The sequence below is a fragment of the Grus americana genome, chromosome 11, assembly GCF_028858705.1.
Source record: "Grus americana isolate bGruAme1 chromosome 11, bGruAme1.mat, whole genome shotgun sequence".
NCBI classification, from domain to species: Eukaryota; Metazoa; Chordata; class Aves; order Gruiformes; family Gruidae; genus Grus; species Grus americana.
In genome coordinates, this window is record NC_072862.1 from 11,522,801 (window position 1) to 11,536,023 (window position 13,223).

General features: G+C 47.0%; 1 protein-coding gene across 5 annotated transcripts in view; it reads left to right on the forward strand.

The window, feature by feature from the left end:
- Positions 1 to 12,319, forward strand: part of GRIP2 (glutamate receptor interacting protein 2) — a 292,164-nt gene extending 279,845 nt beyond the window's left edge. For all 5 annotated transcript variants that reach the window (XM_054838459.1, XM_054838464.1, XM_054838462.1 and 2 more), the window contains 4 exons: positions 1,906 to 2,026; positions 5,597 to 5,833; positions 7,565 to 7,711; positions 10,192 to 12,319. In XM_054838459.1, coding sequence (XP_054694434.1) covers positions 1,906 to 2,026; positions 5,597 to 5,833; positions 7,565 to 7,711; positions 10,192 to 10,389 — 703 coding nt within the window. In that variant the 3' untranslated portion in view covers positions 10,390 to 12,319. The remainder of the gene's footprint in view (positions 1 to 1,905; positions 2,027 to 5,596; positions 5,834 to 7,564; positions 7,712 to 10,191) is intronic.
- The last annotated feature ends 904 nt before the right edge of the window (positions 12,320 to 13,223 follow it).

The following is a 13,223-nucleotide window of genomic DNA, read 5'->3' on the forward strand; positions in this document are numbered from 1 at the left end:
GAAAAACAAAATGTCTCTAACTCTGGCTGCCTTTAGCCTGGAAAAACCTGCTGACCCAGTGGTGTGAGAGCCCGTACTGATTCATCCATGTCCTGGACGTGTTTGTTATATTGCTGAACTGAGAGGCAAGAAACTGGTAGCTGGAAGGGACGTTTGCCTCTTTGGGAACCTGGGAGCAGAGGAAGGAAATGAGTAAGGGGAAAGAATCAAAAATTCCTTTTGGAGTGAAATTATGTTTTGTTTTTATAAAGTCTTGCTGGGTGTTTTTTTGACCTTTCTGCCTGATGTAAAAGCTACTGTCCTTTAAAAGCTGATGAAAGGTAGGGGGTAAACTTAAAATGCAGTAAGACATGTCAGATACTGCTCTCTCCAGGCAGGCCATGATCCCACAAGAAGCAGAAGTGTGTGTGTGTAAGTTTATGCCTGCTACAGACTCCCATTTAAACCAGTGGATGAAAAGCAAAGTGTGTACTAAAGACTTTGCAGTTAATAGAGATCTGAAAAACATCTGTATCAGTAGCCCAAGGGGTCATTATATATTTAATGGAGGCCAACCTCTCTTTGACTTGTACTCAAGTAAAATGTTTTGACTTTGCTAAGTGGCTCTAGTGGATGAGCATCCCTTCCTGTCTGCGGCACTGATGACCATTAAGCCACGAGAGATGCTGCCAGATGTTGCAGAGGTGGAGCCTCGTCCATGCAGCTCCTAATAAGATGTGTGGAAGATGCATTAGGGCTGCTCTAATGTCACTGTCCCCTTGGGGTCTCTCTCCATGACACTTCAGTGGGTTTATCATGACCTTGATTTAACACCTCAGAGAGTTTCCTTCAAGAGGCTTCTGTTAAACTGAGCGCTGATGGTCCGAGCTTTGCAGAGAGCCTGGTGTTCAAGTAGGCAGTGTCTGGTGTCACTTACTTCTCTGACTTGCTCAGAGGAGGGCTTCAGCAGGTTTCATTGCTCTTTGCTTTAGAAGTCTAAGAACTGAACGTGGCTTGTGGTCAGAGATAAGAGATGCTGAAACTGCCAGTGTGGGAAACTGCAGAACCCCCAGCAAGACACACACAGTGTTCACATTAACATGTGTTTGTACCAGCTTGAGGGAGATTCTCTCTATCCTTACTCTCTCTTGTAGACAGAACTGGTGGCAATCTTTACACGGCTGTAAGTGCCATGACTGTTATATAGCGCAAAAAAAAAAAAAAAATAAAAAAAAAAAAGAAAAAAAAAAGAAAAAAGAAAAAAAAAGAAAAAAAAAGAAAAAAAAGAGACCTCCTAAAAGTAACAGCTCGGGTCCCTGGCCATCCCAAAGCAAATGAAACTTGGTTTGTATGTGTTATACATGACGTTGTTGATATAGCTGGCTGTAGCGTGCATTTACTTGTCCAGCCCAGGGCAATCATTTTTATATACATCTTTGCATTATTTACTCTCATAGAGACCTAATGTATTTATCATTTTCTCACCATGTCTGTTACCCTCTGTGTTTTTCTCTCTCTTCTCAGGTGTTCTGTGTCTCAGATCTGAGCTCTATCCCATCAGCCTTTGTACTAACAGTCTCTGAGGCTCCTGGTTTACCCATAACGCATCCTTTTTTCTTTCACTTCTCTATTTCACCAAAACGTCTTCCTAAACCTACAATCTTCCACAGGCACTTTTTAATTTACCCTTTGAACTTTGACATTACTACACCAACTTAATTCTTCCTTTGAAGGACGCTTGCCCCGTTAGTAAATGCATGGAGGTCTCGTATTCGGACTCTTGTCTGAAAAGTTCATATTGTTTGCTTTTGTATATGAAGACTCTTCAAGTCTCTGCTTTTACTGGTGAGACACTTGCTGTAGCCTCGCGGCTTTCATCCTGCTGCAGAAGAGTGCTGACAATGTTTGGTTCCTACGTTACAACAGATACCCCAACCGCCAAAATGGCCTTGAGACCACTCACGAGGATAGTTTTTGGCGTGTTTTTGGAGAAGCTCTGGAGGATTTGGAAACATGCGGCCAGTCTGAACTTTTGAGGGAGATTGAGGTAAATCACTTTCCAAATTTGCTTCTGATCTGACTGTTATGCTCTTGCCATAAATGTTAGACTGTTTCCCCGGATCTGCTAATTGCCCATAGCATCCCTGTGTTGCTAGTGGTGTGAAGAAGGGTTCGAGTTTAATCTATATCAGTGCTTGTGCTAATGGATAACTACGTCTCATTAGACAGTTGCCTGCGTGCACTTTTCCCCTGAACCAACGACTTACCCACCAGGAACTCCACGCTCTTTTTGCAAACTGTTTCTGGCCAGCAATCTTCATGTGACTGTTGGCAAACCTTCCCTTTCAAACGGTAAACCCTCTGCTTGGAAAGATATTGTCTGTCCAAAGCACTTAAAGGCCAAGCAAAAGGAGCCCCCAAAACGCCCATTGGGACCAAAGCCTTGGCTTACTTCAAATATAGACAGGCTCAACATACATCATGCATTCAGCTGTCACTCTGAAGGAAACTGTTTCAGTGAAATAGGTAATTGGAAGCTTTTCAGGCAGTCTTCCCCATGGAAAAATCTGAGAAAGTAATTGCTTCCTGCAGAAATAAAGGTGTTTCCTCTCTTCACAAACCACTTTCTCTTTTCTTTATCCAAAATGCTTTGGAGGTCATGTTATTGTGTCCGGTTATAGGATGGGGAGCCTGGATTTCTAAGACATGGGATGCAAATAAAGGCCTCCCCCGAGGCTGCTGAGCAGCAGGAAGCAAACCTGCCCAGCAGGATGGGACCCGTGCTGCTCCCCTCCCCAATTCAGGTCCTGCAGCTTGGAAGGAGGAGTGGGACCCCGCAAGCTCCGCTCTCCCCGTGCCTTCTGGGTGCAGAGGACTAGAGAGATCTCGCTGGGTCGTGCCCTCCATCACCTCCAGTGGGACTGTTTTTATGCACAATTGCATATTACTTAGGCTTCAGAGAGAAAAGGCAATTTCTGAATAATTGGAGGTGGAAAAAGAAAGTTCTGTTTTGGTTTATATGTGAAAATATTGGTGACAAGGGACTTAATAATTGTTCTTTCCTCCTTGATCCTTAGCAACTGTAAGTGGGGGAGGAAATCTCAATTAAGTTTATTGTACTGAAGCACGAAAGGGTGTATTTATGATCTCAACTGTGTAAGAAAATGCTGACATTAAAAAAAAAACCCAACACACAAAGCCCCAGCCCCCATAAACTATAACTTCTTCCCTTGATGATTTATTTCCTGGACCTGAATGTTTTAAAAATCAGTTTAAACAGCCACTGCCAACCTTTCTGAACTGTTGTTGACCGCTTAAGGCAAAGTACTCCTCTGAAATGATGCATAGATGTTTCTCTTCTGCATAATGGCTGGCATCTAAATGTAAAAGAAGGTATTTGTTGGGTTACTGTGAAATGCCAGGACAGACAAAATATATTTCTGCCCAATCCTTTTCCTTTTTCAGGGATCCGTGGTGCAGGGATGCATTGGCTTTTGATTCATGCTGTTTTAAGACTTGGGAGCAGTTGACAGTTCTAATTGACAGTTATAGCAATGCTTTAAAAAATGTAAAGAAATTGCACAAAAAGCTGAGCACCTCTAGGGTTTTGGTGCATTTATCACATTTCTAGAATATTTTTGAAAGTTCTGGGGACAAAAGGAAAGTGCTCTGTTTTTAGAAGAAGTCTGATGGGTTTCAACTCCCCTTTTATCAAATCTAAAGTACCACTGATCTGTTCCTCCCCTTCCGTGGGCCCATCCTTCCTGAGCTGTGGTGTAGGAGGTGCAGTGCTCACTGGGGCTCTTGCTCTACCGCAGGTTTCTAAGCCCCAATTCCTGGCCTCCTGTCATTTTATGACAGTCTCAGATATTTTTTTTTTTTTAAATTTGACCATTCATGCTCTACATTTGAAAAAGAATAAGAGTCACGTATGATTACCCAAGATAGCCTGGAAACAGGATCACACACAGTAACAACTCACTCCCAGACTATGGGTTGTGGGTAGATAGAGGCTTTTTCCAGTATGTCTAGTGGAGAGTGTGTCCCCACTTTGCTTTGAGGGCAACCAAGACATGGGGAAAAATAATGTGGGGCAGCCACAGGCTGGAGAAGTCTGGAATTGCCCTTTCTGCTCCTTGCACTTAACCCAAAGTACCTAACAAATTGCTTATGATGTGGCAAGGAGTATTTAAATACCATGAAGATAGAGAAGGATTCAAATGGGGCATGCCATTGGGTGCTGGCCAGTTTCGGTATTTGTGGCGCATGAGTGAGGACAGTAGCACAACGTGCACAGACCTTTCTGTTGTCCTCCCTGGATCTGCAGCGCTGGTGTTGGTATGACATGGCACGGTGTCCTGGGGGGGTGTGGAGGCTGTCTGAGGTCAGTGAACAAAGGTGCCCTGGTTGGCTGTAGTGCTGTTTGTTAAACTGCGTTTCAAGTATGTGGTAACTCAACGTCCTTCCAATATGTAGTGGGCATTTGAGTTTTGTCCAAACTCAAGCTGATTAAGTAATATTTGTGTGAAGACCTGAAAAGTGCAAAGCTAAAAGGTTTTCTGTATTTTATCCATTCTTATTTGGGATTATGTTGGTAGCGCTGGCATTTTCATATTGCCACCAGAATTCGCTTTATTTGCCTTTGTTCCAGCTTGGAGCAAAGAGCTGGTGGGCCTTTTTTAGAGATTTAGTCAGATGATATTTCCCCTGTGCACAGGAGCAATTGCTCTTTGACTTGCCACATTTAGCATTGCTGAATTTTGCTATCTGCTTCCTACCTTTCCTTTTCTTTCTTCTACCTTTTGACATTTAATGGGACTGCAGACCCTTGGAGCCTGAACTTTGAAATGACAGTTTTCATTATGCCATTTAAATGGACTCTGTGACCTGGAGCTAGTTGAGGTTCCACAGACTGGATTCTTGACTCCTTCGTTAGCTTTGATCAATGTAATCTCATTAGTGAAAAGCATTGCCAAATGGAGTAGAATCTACTTAGAGGCATCTTTTAATGGATGCTATCAAGGATGACCAGGCTTAAAGACTACTTAATTTCATATTTTTAACTCAGTTTTGCTCTGTGACGGCTCCCATTTGCTGACAGATAAAATCCTAATTTCTCTGCTGAATTGGCCTCAGTGGAGTCCAACATATTGACTTCCCTGGGCCATTGCCAGCGCTGCGCAATGCTGATGGTGAGCTGTAGGGGTAGGCTGAAGAGCAAGGCAGACAACGCATCCTCTGTGAGCCCCCCTGAGCTCGGGCTGTTCATCCTTCCTGACCACCAAGAAGGCTCCTGCACAAGATGAGTTCCTGCCTGGCCCTGTTTGTGTAGAAGGATCATCAAAAAATAAGATGCTTCGCAAATGTTTCCTTCTGAAATAAAGCTCCATGGTGGGGTGAGAGAGCACGCAGCAGGTCAGCAATAGACCTGGCAGCAAGCTCCTGAGGTCTGGAAATGGCTTTTATAGCTAACTGGTAGAACTTCTTGGTACTTATTTTTCTGATTAATGAAAGCAATGGTGGCCCCCTGTTGTTGTCTGTCCCACTCTTGTTGCTGCATGGTCCATCTCTTCCTGATGCTGGCTCAGCAGAGTGACTTTGTGCCCTCGCCCTACAGGCATCCATCATGACGGGGAGCGTGCACAATCTGGGCCTGGAGGGCAGCAAGCTGCTCCTGGACTCTGTCAACCCATCGGGACTGAGCCCATTGAGGAAAGCAAACTCCAGCTGTGATGACGGACAGACTGAGGGCAGCAGCTCCCCTGCCAAGAAGAACGAGAGGAACTTGGACATGAAGAAGATTGAGAAGGAAATGCAGGAAATCATGTCTCCTACCCCCCTTGAGTTTCACAAGGTCTGTGTTGCCAAGGGTTGCTCTGACTGTGGCACTGTGATACGTCAGTGGTAAAAGCTGTAGAAGCTTTGTAACCTTGTGGAAAATCTCCTTTGTTCAGAAGGACCCCCAGACAATGTTCCTTGTTAAAGCTGGCCCCCACCGAGGTCTGCAGCAAAGGTTTCCAGAGGCTCAGATTAAGAGGAAGGGGCCTCTTCAGAAGAGTAATGGGATTTAGCTGCCATGCTTCAGTGGGGTTTAAACCTGTACTTTGCTGTTTCCCGTTAGTATATGAGATTTCCAGATCCTTGTGTTCTGGAGTTCATTAATTGGTACTACAGATACAGGTGAGATAACTCAAAATACAGCCCCAAGGAGACCCATCAACCCCTTTCCAGTGGCATGCTCCATTCAGTAAGCCACTTTTGTTATAAAAAATAACTTATAACAACTTAAAAATAACTTATTTTCCCTTCCACTCCACTCCCAGCCCTTCCTGAAGGGGCACAAATGGTAGGACTTCAGCAATGGGATGCTTATTTGAATTCAGTACCCAGCTGAACGTAGCCAGTTTAAGCATGGTGCAAGGCAACGGTAATTAGACGAAGTAATTAACTGTAGAAGCTGCTGATGCAGAATGCAAGCAGGGAAGGGAGCTGGAGAGGTTTCAAAAAAATTGATTGCCTTTTTCTTTCCTAGTGTGACTTTAGAATGAAACCTGCAGTTATGGTAGCTGGAAAAAACAACATTTTCATGTTTAATCTGCTCCTGTCCTTCAGGGCATTGCAAATGTGTCTTTAAATAAAACTCCTTCATACCTAGAGGAGGAGAGCAGTGTAATTAGACATAGGGTGACTCTTTGTTCCGCTGTGTTTGGAGATGAGGTTGAGGCCAGGTGGGTTGATCCTGTGCATCATCCTGGGCACTGTTCTTCCCCAGGACTGCGCATCCATGAGGCTCACCCAGCCAAGAATGCAAGGATGGAGTTGGAGCGTCATGGTAGATACACACTCCCAGTTCATGGGAGGAAAAGGGAGATTTTGGTGGTGATGGGGAATCAGTTGTCCCTGGCTCCCAGTGTTACCCCATGGCAAGATACGCTTCCAGCAGTGCACCTCTCCTTTAGATGAGGCCAAAGCATGACATGCTCAAGGGAAGGGCGATGAGGTTATCCAGTTCTTGTCCTCAGTACGTCAGCACTTACTGATACAAATTTTCTGAAAAGAACTCATGAGTAATATGGAGAAGTTTAGATGTTCTTGCTGAGTGATGTATTAAAAATGAACTGTCTTCACATTTGACACACTATATTGAAAATTCCTCATGAACATGTTGTTTTTTCATGTGTTGGTCTGGCATACAGAGAGGATGCATAGTGTAACTTGGGCCAGGGAAGGTGATGCTCCATTAGTAACACCTGCTTTGTTGCTCCTTGGGTGACATACGGCAGCTCAGTCTGTATTACATTGCTTGCGTTCCCTTCCACGTCCAAGGAGAGGGACTGTCGTGTGGTTGGTTATACGCCAGTCACCAAAGCACTTGTCCATGCAATCTACCTAAACTGATGGTGTCTGGTAGATAAGGCTCAATCCGTATTAGCTGCCCAGGCTAAGAAAAATCTGCCCAGGAGACCCAGAGCAGAATTGCTGTAGGTCCACACACACTACCTATGCTATTCCCATCCTGCCAACACTGTACATCTCCTCCTTCCTCTGCTGCATTAAAGCATGTGTTCTGTTTCTGCCCCTCCAGATGACACTCCACAAAGACCCGGAGAGCGAAGACTTTGGATTCAGTGTGTCGGATGGCCTGTTAGAAAAAGGTGTCTATGTAAATATGGTCCGTCCGGATGGGCCAGCAGATCAGTGTGGCCTCAAGCCATATGACAGAGTGCTTCAGGTAATAAATGCAAAATGCAGTTCTGGAGGCTGGGACGGAGTGAATGAGTGGCTGAGAGGAAGAGAGAAGTGAGACCCATCCATGGCAGCACTAACTTTAATGAAAGGTAATAGTTAGCCAACTAGGTGAGCACTTAGCCACCAAGCGCTCAATGAGACCTGTGGTTTATAATGAGAAATCACTAGGCAGTCTCCCCAGGTGGTACCCCTAGGTCACACCTATTCCAGGACACAGCCTGCCTGGCACTGGCCTTTTTGAGCTCGGGCAACTCAAAACAACCAAACAGCTGTGTTGGTTCCCCCTCTCAACCTCAGTCCATTTCCTATCATATAAGAGGGTGAGTTTTGGATAAGCTAGACTGTGTTGACCAACATGTGTTCCTGCAAAACCCCATGTGGAGTTAAGTGGTGTTCATGAGGTTCTGTGCATGCCTTTAACAACTAAAAGAGTTTCCTAGAAAACACATCCTTCAAACAAAGTTTTTCATGGATATTTTTCTTTGAAAGATACTTGATCTGAAATAGCTGATGCAGAAACAGAATAAAAACTCTGGTCAAAAGCACAATCTGTGATAAATGTGACCTGGGCATACTGAACTACCAGAGGAACAGTAAGAGCATGGTGAGTTTTGGATATTGGAGAGGAACTTTATATGGATGAGCAACAACTATTTTAGCTTTGGGGCAACTCAAACAGCAACTGAGAAGGTGCAACCCCAATGAAAAAATTGCCACCATTTGGAAATGCCGATATTGTGACCATATTTGGAAACACTCAGAAAGATGTTTAGTTTTACTAATTTCTAGGCGGGGGTTGTTAGCAGTAGGATTAGAGCCAATATATTATGTACATCAGGTAACTGGAGAACTGGCAGCACTGTGGGGAACCTTGTTTAAGCTTGTTATGGTCTCTAGCCAGTTGGCTGCTATACAATTATTCCTTCTCGGCTTCAAATAAAAGATGGTGCAAGAATGAACAAGAAGCTAATTAGGCTCTGGGCTGCCTTTCTGTTGAATGTTGGATGTGTCGCTTTTTGCGAGTGCCAAGTGCTCTGGGAGGTGTGCCCGAAATCCTAAACAGAGCGGCGTGGAGACTTTCGACACCCCCTTCCACATGCTGTGCCGCACAGCTTACACCTACGAGAAGACGAGGTGATTGCCATTGTGTTGACGTGTGGAGTTGTGAATGAGGGATTGCAGATGTAGTACAGGCAACCCCCGTCAAGAAGTACAGAGATGCATTGCTGCGGATGCTTCACAGTGCTGCTGATTATGGGCATGACGATGTGCCTGAAGGCCAGCGAAACACCTTGTCCCTGCTATAACAGACTCTCTGCCTCTCAGCTGGATGGATTAGTTGGAGCACAGCATTGCACTAAATGGCACTTCTGCACGGGAGCTGCCTGGCTGGTGTAGAGCAAAGGCAGAGCAAGCTCCTGGCTTATCTCTCCTTGTCCACATGGGGTTTAGAAATTGTCCTGAGTTGCTGCACTGTAAGGAGCAGTATTGGAGTCAACTCTAGACACCAGCTAGGGCAGGGGGACACTGCTACTGTCACAGAGCCCAGCTCTGTGGGCATGCATTAATGCTGGGAAAGGGTTTTGGATGGAAGGGGTGCATGGACTCATCCAGCCCTTATCCAGAGAAGGAAGCAACACCTGGTCCCAGTGGTTATGTTCACTCCAAAGGTGGGTGGGAAATTCCTTTCTCCCTTCCCTGCTTCCCCTCCCCATGCTGTTTGCCAGCCCCCTCCATCCTGGAGCTGTCGTGGCACCAAGCTGTAGGCGAGAGAGCTGGGGTGGTTCTTGCAGGTGACCCAGCCTAGAAATGTGCTTGAAGGTCTGCAAGAGACAGCAGCAGAAGTGCTTTCACTGCTGAATCCTGCAGAGAGAATTTGCGGCTGCCTTCTGAGCCCATGTGAAATGCATCCAGACTCCTCCGAAATGAAGGATGTAAATGGAGAGAGCAGAAGCAGAAACTGTTCAGTATAGTCTCAATTTACTCCCGGCTGAGCTGGAAAATGGTTGGCAGAAGCCTCAGGGTCTGAACTGTATTTGTTTTCTAGGTACTGAATACCCCACATCACAAATTTAAAGGCCAGTAAAAGCCATGATGGCAAAAACATAATGGAAAATGGCCACCTTTCTCCTACAGGCTTGAACTGGAGAACTGGTTTTGAGCACTGCAGCATTTACTACTTTTAATACTGCCCCAGACACCAGGGGTCAGGATTTATGCCCAATCCAAACTTTTTTCCCGTTTTCCCCTACCGGTTATTGCATCAGTTCCCAGCTAAGCAAGGATGTGCTCAGCCTGGAGGGGTGCTCCCGCTCTGCTGTGAACCCAGAATCAGGGACCCCCCCCCCAGAAATTGTGTGTTTTCACAGATGTGGGTTTAGCACCAACCTTGCATTTTCTGACTAACAAACATGGTCTTTCTGTTGTTCCTCCCCATGGCACATCCTAAATCCATCCCGGCAGGTAAACCGCATCCGAACGAGAGACTTTGACTGCTGTCTGGCTGTTCCCCTGATTTCGGAGGCTGGAGATAAGCTGGACCTGGTGATTAGCCGAAATCCCTTGGCATTGGCTGCCAACGCTCCCCCGGAGGGGAACGGAGAGCTGCCGGCACAGGTGGCCTGTGGCACCGAGGTCAAGGCGAGCGTCCAGACGCTCTGAGTAGCGGTAGCAGAGCGGACGATGCCCAGGGCCTCTGTTAAGCTGTTGCGGTATTTGGGGTGTTTTTCCTGGTTTTTGCACTGGTATTTGTAAACGCTGTGTGTACCATAACCTGCAAGTGGGGAGGTGGGTCTTCAGTGAGCCTGTAGACCGCCAAATATTGCCGGGAAGGTCGGAGCTGGATGCACATCTTGGGCCGCGGGCAGCGCCAGCGATGGGACGAGCTGCCGATGGGAGGAAGGAGCATCCACAGCCATCCCCCGTGGCAGGGCATCCCCCTGCACCCGGCCGTTGGGGTGCGCGGGGTCCTGCCTGCGACACCCTCTTCACCCTGAAGGCCTTGGCCATCCTACAAACACACATGGTGCTATTATGTTTCTTGTTTGCTCGGTTAATTGCGTACAGCAAGACTGCCATGCCTTTCCTTTTCTGTTGTGCCCAGCTCCATCCTTTAAACACTCCTGATAAATTGATTTCCACAGCCCCCTGTACTCCCGGTGCAGGCCTGTGGAGAGCCCTGTTTAAAAGACATTTCAGAATGTGCTTGAGAGTGGATAGATGAAATTCTTGTTCAAAAATAGGTATTTGCAGCTGCCTCCCGCCAGCCCCGTCCGTGCTCCCCGCCAGGGCTGGCTTGCCCTGGGGTGGGATGAGGCACCTCCTCTCGCCATCGATTCCCGTGAGCAATGCGGGGGCTGGTGCTGGAGCAGTTATTGCTGAGCAGAAGGCCGTACCCAAGGCTAAAGGCCCTGAATTCCTGCCCAAATCCCTGGCCACCGTGTGGGGCTTTTATGGAGATGCTTGCAAACCTGGCCTGTGCCCACAAGTGAAGAGCAGACTAGTGATCTTCCCAGGGCTGTCCCTGATGTTCTGAACTAACAAGGCCCTGTTGTCTCCCGTCAGGCATGAGAAGCCATTTGTTAGATGGAGGTTGTGTGTCCTGTGTTCCGCATGGGCCGGGCGGTGTGTGTGCCCGTCTGCCCATCTTTGCCTGTCGCTGGCCTCTCCGTGGCTTTGCAAGCATGGCGCCCCGTGGTCGCCCCCCTTCCTCCCTCCCTCCCTCCTGAGAGCCCCCAGCCCCGCGGGGAAGAGGGGCTTTGATGTTTGCATCGTTTTCCTCATCTGCCTGCCATGTTTCATGTATTAGCACTTTATGATGATGTTCCTGTGTCCTGGTGGTGGCGTGAGCCTGGCATCACTTTCCCTGGGGAGGCTCGGGCACAGCAGAGACGAGGAGCTCGCTTGGTCGGACACCCGCAGCCCCGGCACCCACCGCCCCCATTCCCCCCCACCCTTTTGGTTCCTTCATCACCGCCTGTGTGGCGGTGGTGCGCGTAGGGTGTGGGATGGGTATATGCCATTCGTTTGTCGCTTTGCTGAGCCAGGACCTGTCCCCGAGCCACTTTGCAACTCTGTCCCTCCGCAGCAGCGCAACGTGTCAGGGTGTTTCTTCCAGACACACTCCCGGCCCCATCCAGCTATTTGTCGTTGTAGCCATTTTCTCTTCGAGTATGCAATATCCCATACCATTGCTGCCACAACTAGATAATGTGCCATAATTGATACTGTGGAGCATTGACAGTGCAGCCGAAAGTGTTTTTATATGCAATATTCTGAGCAGTGGAAGCTCAATGGGGCTTCTCATAGGTTTTTAATGAAGACTTTTATTAAAGGCTTTAAAAAAAAAAAAGGAAGAAAAACTTGGTCCTTGTATCCCTTCCTATGCATTTTGAATGATATGAAGATGAAATGCATTACTTAAATGTGTATTTTTATCCATATATTAGAGTGTATTCCTTGTAAAGTATTTTTATATGCTAATTTTCTTATGTATCTATGAAAGCACAATATTTAAAAGTACAGCATTTCAAAGAATATTTTAGTCCTGTTTTGGACCTATTTGTAAATCTCTGTATTTAAATGGGATTGCAATGACTTTGACTTTTTTTTTAATTAAATAAAATCAAATGAAATGCATTTGTTTTGGTTTGTGTCTATTTCTGCTGGAGGACGACTCTGCTTCCAGCCCTATTTTAACTTGCCAGAAGACCCCCAGTTAGGAGACAGCTTGAAGGATGAGGGAGAGGGTGTGCAGTGGGTTGTGCTGGGGGGCCACTGGTTGTAGGGCTACAGGTGTGGGGCTGGGGTTGTCCCTTCCCACCGTCCGGCAGTGGGACTTGGGTCGCTTCCCTCCTTGTGGACATGAAGGCAATTTTGCTGTAGCTCTTAGCAATAAGAGCTGGAGACGCCTGTGCATGTGGTTGCAGCATCACTTGCAGCTTCACCTGGCCACACGGGAAATCTTGTTGGGTTAAACCTGGGCTACTTCATGATAAAACACTGATGCAGCAAAACACATGGTGGCCATGATGTGGCTGTGGCAGCATTTGCAAAGCTATGGTTAATCCCTGGGGATGGGTTAGGAAACCACTGAAGGATGATGTGCCAGCAGGAGGGGGCCCATCAGATGCTTAGCACCCCACAGCCACAGTGGGGTGCCTTGGGGAGCTGTGCTGTGGTAGCCAAATCATCCCACCTGTGAAACCAGACATGCACAGAGATAATGGCTGAGAACTCGGAACGTAATTGCTTGTGTCCTTATGTTGAGGATTTCTTCCCTTTGCTCTTACAAAGGGGTTTGGGGCACCGCTATGCTCCCAGCATGGGCAGCACAGGCTGGGACACTCCCTGGATAAGGTCATAGCGAATCTCCGCTCACCGGCAAGGAAAGGGTGAGCTGGGTTTTGCAACCCTTCATGGCTTAGTGGGTAATGCAGGAATTTTTGGAGGCTGACCATGGCATGGAAATGCTCCTGGTTAGACCTGAGGAATCG